The sequence below is a fragment of the Coregonus clupeaformis genome, chromosome 6 (genome assembly GCF_020615455.1).
Source record: "Coregonus clupeaformis isolate EN_2021a chromosome 6, ASM2061545v1, whole genome shotgun sequence".
NCBI lineage: Eukaryota > Metazoa > Chordata > Actinopteri > Salmoniformes > Salmonidae > Coregonus > Coregonus clupeaformis.
In genome coordinates this window covers 31,725,491-31,732,990 of record NC_059197.1, presented here as the reverse complement: position 1 = coordinate 31,732,990, position 7,500 = coordinate 31,725,491, and the positions used below count along the sequence as shown (strand labels likewise).

The 7,500-nt window shown below is 41.4% G+C and overlaps 1 protein-coding gene across 6 annotated transcripts in view; it reads right to left on the bottom strand.

Moving 5' to 3' along the window:
* The window catches only part of ryr1b (ryanodine receptor 1b (skeletal)), a 215,757-nt gene that overhangs the window by 33,573 nt on the left and 174,684 nt on the right, over nt 1-7,500 (bottom strand). The window contains exon 88 of one of the 6 annotated variants that reach the window (XM_045220046.1): nt 7,465-7,473. The exons of the other annotated variants lie outside the window; for them this stretch is intronic. Within the exon in view, the coding sequence (XP_045075981.1) occupies nt 7,465-7,473 (9 nt within the window). The remainder of the gene's footprint in view (nt 1-7,464; nt 7,474-7,500) is intronic. 6 annotated transcript variants of the gene reach the window in all.

Below are 7,500 nucleotides of genomic sequence, written 5' to 3'. Positions count from 1 at the left end.
ACTAAATACACGCAGGATCAAACCAATGTATACTTCAACACATTAATCAGTTGCATTGTGATACAGAAGTAAAGTGCATGTTTAGGGGAAGGTGGGGGGGAGAAATGGAGATCCAAAACATGGTAAACGTGGGGGGGAGGAACACACACTTTGAGTCCAAATTAGGATCGTAGAGGGCCACCCTGGTTCTGAAATAGAATGTTCATCTAAACTGTGGTCTCAAACTTCACTCTAAGTAACATTTGCAGAATTAGCTAAAGACCCATTCACACCAGATTTCTTAGTAGTAATGGCGTAGGTTCAAGACTAAGGGTTGTCTAACTTTTACCCATTCATATATCAAACCTCTACAAGGAATAACCCGCTAAATTAACAGGTGTATCCCCTAGTTGTGAATGTGACTTGTGGGCAGGTGTATCCCCCAGTTGTGAATGTGACTTGTGGGCAGGAAGCTCATTTAAATATCTCACTATAGAAGGAAGCTAGCTGTCTATTGACATATGAATACTGTGAGCAATGTGCATGAAACCATTTCTACTCTAAGAAAAATTTGATCAATTGGAACCATTTGATCATTCAAAGTAATTATTTGGTGAAGCTATTGTTGGACACAGCACTGTAACCAAACTGTCAAACATGTGTAAACATGTGTCTCTACTATCTAGGGAGTAATCTACTGTAGCTAGCTGTCTCTACTATCTAGGGAGTAATCTACTGTAGCTAGCTGTCTCTACTATCTAGGGAGTAATCTACTGTAGCTAGCTGACTACTATCTAGGGAGTAATCTACTGTAGCTAGCTGTCTCTACTATCTAGGGAGTAATCTACTGTAGCTAGCTGACTACTATCTAGGGAGTAATCTACTGTAGCTAGCTGACTACTATCTAGGGAGTAATCTACTGTAGCTAGCTGTCTCTACTATCTAGGGAGTAATCTACTGTAGCTAGCTGACTACTATCTAGGGAGTAATCTACTGTAGCAAGCTGTCTCTACTATCTAGGGAGTAATCTACTGTAGCTAGCTGACTACTATCTAGGGAGTAATCTACTGTAGCTAGCTGACTACTATCTAGGGAGTAATCTACTGTAGCTAGCTGACTACTATCTAGGGAGTAATCTACTGTAGCTAGCTGACTACTATCTAGGGAGTAATCTACTGTAGCTAGCTGACTACTATCTAGGGAGTAATCTACTGTAGCTAGCTGACTACTATCTAGGGAGTAATCTACTGTAGCTAGCTGACTACTATCTAGGGAGTAATCTACTGTAGCTAGCTGACTACTATCTAGGGAGTAATCTACTGTAGCAAGCTGACTACTATCTAGGGAGTAATCTACTGTAGCAAGCTGACTACTATCTAGGGAGTAATCTACTGTAGCAAGCTGACTACTATCTAGGGAGTAATCTACTGTAGCTAGCTGACTACTATCTAGGGAGTAATCTACTGTAGCTAGCTGACTACTATCTAGGGAGTAATCTACTGTAGCTAGCTGACTACTATCTAGGGAGTAATCTACTGTAGCTAGCTGACTACTATCTAGGGAGTAATCTACTGTAGCTAGCTGACTACTATCTAGGGAGTAATCTACTGTAGCTAGCTGACTACTATCTAGGGAGTAATCTACTGTAGCTAGCTGACTACTATCTAGGGAGTAATCTACTGTAGCAAGCTGACTACTATCTAGGGAGTAATCTACTGTAGCAAGCTGACTACTATCTAGGGAGTAATCTACTGTAGCTAGCTGACTACTATCTAGGGAGTAATCTACTGTAGCTAGCTGACTACTATCTAGGGAGTAATCTACTGTAGCAAGCTGACTACTATCTAGGGAGTAATCTACTGTAGCAAGCTGACTACTATCTAGGGAGTAATCTACTGTAGCTAGCTGACTACTATCTAGGGAGTAATCTACTGTAGCAAGCTGACTACTATCTAGGGAGTAATCTACTGTAGCTAGCTGTCTCTACTATCTAGGGAGTAATCTACTGTAGCTAGCTGACTACTATCTAGGGAGTAATCTACTGTAGCAAGCTGACTACTATCTAGGGAGTAATCTACTGTAGCAAGCTGACTACTATCTAGGGAGTAATCTACTGTAGCTAGCTGACTACTATCTAGGGAGCAATCTACTGTAGCAAGCTGACTACTATCTAGGGAGTAATCTACTGTAGCTAGCTGACTACTATCTAGGGAGTAATCTACTGTAGCTAGCTGACTACTATCTAGGGAGTAATCTACTGTAGCTAGCTGACTACTATCTAGGGAGTAATCTACTGTAGCTAGCTGACTACTATCTAGGGAGTAATCTACTGTAGCAAGCTGACTACTATCTAGGGAGTAATCTACTGTAGCTAGCTGACTACTATCTAGGGAGTAATCTACTGTAGCAAGCTGACTACTATCTAGGGAGTAATCTACTGTAGCAAGCTGACTACTATCTAGGGAGTAATCTACTGTAGCTAGCTGACTACTATCTAGGAGTAATCTACTGTAGCTAGCTGACTACTATCTAGGGAGTAATCTACTGTAGCAAGCTGACTACTATCTAGGGAGTAATCTACTGTAGCAAGCTGACTACTATCTAGGGAGTAATCTACTGTAGCTAGCTGACTACTATCTAGGGAGTAATCTACTGTAGCAAGCTGACTACTATCTAGGGAGTAATCTACTGTAGCTAGCTGACTACTATCTAGGGAGTAATCTACTGTAGCTAGCTGACTACTATCTAGGGAGTAATCTACTGTAGCAAGCTGACTACTATCTAGGGAGTAATCTACTGTAGCAAGCTGACTACTATCTAGGGAGTAATCTACTGTAGCTAGCTGACTACTATCTAGGAGTAATCTACTGTAGCAAGCTGACTACTATCTAGGGAGTAATCTACTGTAGCTAGCTGACTCTACTATCTAGGAGTAATCTACTGTAGCTAGCTGACTACTATCTAGGGAGTAATCTACTGTAGCTAGCTGACTACTATCTAGGGAGTAATCTACTGTAGCTAGCTGACTACTATCTAGGGAGTAATCTACTGTAGCAAGCTGACTACTATCTAGGGAGTAATCTACTGTAGCTAGCTGACTACTATCTAGGGAGTAATCTACTGTAGCTAGCTGACTACTATCTAGGGAGTAATCTACTGTAGCTAGCTGACTACTATCTAGGGAGTAATCTACTGTAGCTAGCTGACTACTATCTAGGGAGTAATCTACTGTAGCAAGCTGACTACTATCTAGGAGTAATCTACTGTAGCTAGCTGTCTCTACTATCTAGGGAGTAATCTACTGTAGCTAGCTGACTACTATCTAGGGAGTAATCTACTGTAGCTAGCTGACTACTATCTAGGGAGTAATCTACTGTAGCTAGCTGACTACTATCTAGGGAGTAATCTACTGTAGCAAGCTGACTACTATCTAGGGAGTAATCTACTGTAGCTAGCTGACTACTATCTAGGGAGTAATCTACTGTAGCTAGCTGACTACTATCTAGGGAGTAATCTACTGTAGCAAGCTGACTACTATCTAGGGAGTAATCTACTGTAGCTAGCTGACTACTATCTAGGGAGTAATCTACTGTAGCAAGCTGACTACTATCTAGGGAGTAATCTACTGTAGCTAGCTGACTACTATCTAGGGAGTAATCTACTGTAGCTAGCTGACTACTATCTAGGGAGTAATCTACTGTAGCTAGCTGACTACTATCTAGGGAGTAATCTACTGTAGCTAGCTGACTTTACTATCTAGGGAGTAATCTACTGTAGCTAGCTGACTACTATCTAGGGAGTAATCTACTGTAGCTAGCTGACTACTATCTAGGGAGTAATCTACTGTAGCAAGCTGACTACTATCTAGGGAGTAATCTACTGTAGCTAGCTGACTACTATCTAGGGAGTAATCTACTGTAGCTAGCTGTCTCTACTATTTAGGGAGTAATCTACTGTAGCAAGCTGACTACTATCTAGGGAGTAATCTACTGTAGCAAGCTGTCTCTACTATCTAGGGAGTAATCTACTGTAGCTAGCTGACTACTATCTAGGGAGTAATCTACTGTAGCTAGCTGACTACTATCTAGGGAGTAATCTACTGTAGCTAGCTGACTACTATCTAGGGAGTAATCTACTGTAGCAAGCTGACTACTATCTAGGGAGTAATCTACTGTAGCAAGCTGACTACTATCTAGGGAGTAATCTACTGTAGCTAGCTGACTACTATCTAGGGAGTAATCTACTGTAGCAAGCTGACTACTATCTAGGGAGTAATCTACTGTAGCTAGCTGACTACTATCTAGGGAGTAATCTACTGTAGCTAGCTGACTACTATCTAGGGAGTAATCTACTGTAGCTAGCTGACTTTACTATCTAGGGAGTAATCTACTGTAGCTAGCTGACTACTATCTAGGGAGTAATCTACTGTAGCTAGCTGACTACTATCTAGGGAGTAATCTACTGTAGCTAGCTGACTACTATCTAGGGAGTAATCTACTGTAGCTAGCTGACTACTATCTAGGGAGTAATCTACTGTAGCTAGCTGACTACTATCTAGGGAGTAATCTACTGTAGCTAGCTGACTACTATCTAGGGAGTAATCTACTGTAGCAAGCTGACTACTATCTAGGGAGTAATCTACTGTAGCAAGCTGACTACTATCTAGGGAGTAATCTACTGTAGCTAGCTGACTACTATCTAGGGAGTAATCTACTGTAGCTAGCTGACTACTATCTAGGGAGTAATCTACTGTAGCAAGCTGACTACTATCTAGGAGTAATCTACTGTAGCAAGCTGACTACTATCTAGGGAGTAATCTACTGTAGCTAGCTGACTACTATCTAGGGAGTAATCTACTGTAGCAAGCTGACTACTATCTAGGGAGTAATCTACTGTAGCTAGCTGTCTCTACTATCTAGGGAGTAATCTACTGTAGCTAGCTGACTACTATCTAGGGAGTAATCTACTGTAGCAAGCTGACTACTATCTAGGGAGTAATCTACTGTAGCAAGCTGACTACTATCTAGGGAGTAATCTACTGTAGCTAGCTGACTACTATCTAGGGAGTAATCTACTGTAGCAAGCTGACTACTATCTAGGGAGTAATCTACTGTAGCTAGCTGTCTCTACTATCTAGGGAGTAATCTACTGTAGCTAGCTGACTACTATCTAGGGATTAATCTACTGTAGCTAGCTGACTACTATCTAGGGAGTAATCTACTGTAGCTAGCTGACTACTATCTAGGGAGTAATCTACTGTAGCAAGCTGACTACTATCTAGGGAGTAATCTACTGTAGCTAGCTGACTACTATCTAGGGAGTAATCTACTGTAGCTAGCTGACTACTATCTAGGGAGTAATCTACTGTAGCTAGCTGACTACTATCTAGGGAGTAATCTACTGTAGCTAGCTGACTACTATCTAGGGAGTAATCTACTGTAGCTAGCTGTCTCTACTATCTAGGGAGTAATCTACTGTAGCTAGCTGACTACTATCTAGGGAGTAATCTACTGTATCTAGCTGACTACTATCTAGAGAGTAATCTACTGTAGCTAGCTGACTACTATCTAGGGAGTAATCTACTGTAGCTAGCTGACTACTATCTAGGGAGTAATCTACTGTAGCAAGCTGACTACTATCTAGGGAGTAATCTACTGTAGCTAGCTGACTACTATCTAGGGAGTAATCTACTGTAGCTAGCTGACTACTATCTAGGGAGTAATCTACTGTAGCTAGCTGACTACTATCTAGGGAGTAATCTACTGTAGCTAGCTGACTACTATCTAGGGAGTAATCTACTGTAGCTAGCTGACTCTACTATCTAGGGAGTAATCTACTGTAGCTAGCTGACTACTATCTAGGGAGTAATCTACTGTAGCTAGCTGTCTCCACTATCTAGGGAGTAATCTACTGTAGCAAGCTGACTACTATCTAGGGAGTAATCTACTGTAGCAAGCTGACTACTATCTAGGGAGTAATCTACTGTAGCTAGCTGACTACTATCTAGGGAGTAATCTACTTTAGCTAGCTGACTCTACTATCTAGGAAGTAATCTACTGTAGCTAGCTGACTCTACTATCTAGGGAGTAATCTACTGTAGCAAGCTGACTACTATCTAGAGAGTAATCTACTGTAGCTAGCTGACTCTACTATCTAAGGAGTAATCTACTGTAGCTAGCTGACTACTATCTAGGGAGTAATCTACTGTAGCTAGCTGACTACTATCTAGGGAGTAATCTACTGTAGCTAGCTGACTACTATCTAGGGAGTAATCTACTGTAGCAAGCTGACTACTATCTAGGGAGTAATCTACTGTAGCTAGCTGACTCTACTATCTAGGGAGTAATCTACTGTAGCTAGCTGACTCTACTATCTAGGGAGTAATCTACTGTAGCTAGCTGACTACTATCTAGGGAGTAATCTACTGTAGCAAGCTGACTACTATCTAGGGAGTAATCTACTGTAGCTAGCTGACTACTATCTAGGGAGTAATCTACTGTAGGTAGCTGACTCTACTATCTAGGGAGTAATCTACTGTAGCTAGCTGACTCTACTATTCAGGGAGTAATCTACTGTAGCTAGCTGACTACTATCTAGGGAGTAATCTACTGTAGCTAGCTGACTACTATATAGGGAGTAATCTACTGTAGCTAGCTGACTCTACTATCTAGAGAGTAATCTACTGTAGCTAGCTGACTCTACTATTCAGGGAGTAATCTACTGTAGCTAGCTGACTACTATCTAGGGAGTAATCTACTGTAGCTAGCTGACTCTACTATCTAGAGAGTAATCTACTGTAGCTAGCTGACTCTACTATTCAGGGAGTAATCTACTGTAGCTAGCTGACTACTATCTAGGGAGTAATCTACTGTAGCAAGCTGACTCTACTATCTAGAGAGTAATCTACTGTAGCTAGCTGACTCTACTATTCAGGGAGTAATCTACTGTAGCTAGCTGACTACTATATAGGGAGTAATCTACTGTAGCTAGCTGACTCTACTATCTAGAGAGTAATCTACTGTAGCTAGCTGACTCTACTATTCAGGGAGTAATCTACTGTAGCTAGCTGACTACTATCTAGGGAGTAATCTACTGTAGCTAGCTGACTACTATCTAGGGAGTAATCTACTGTAGCTAGCTGACTACTATCTAGGGAGTAATCTACTGTAGCTAGCTGACTACTATCTAGGGAGTAATCTACTGTAGCTAGCTGACTACTATCTAGGGAGTAATCTACTGTAGCTAGCTGACTACTATCTAGGGAGTAATCTACTGTAGCTAGCTGACTCTACTATCTAGGGAGTAATCTACTGTAGCTATCTACGTCTACTCTTGGCTGCTCCAGGCAGGTTACGAGGCAGAAACAAGCTGGCAAAGAGCAGGCCACACAACAGGGACCAGGCGAGGTGGGAACCAGCCAGGAAACACCAAAATAATTTTATCAAAGAAAATAAATAAAACTCAAATGAATAAATAAATACATACTTTACAACTCTGCAGGGACCATGAGGGAAAAAGTTC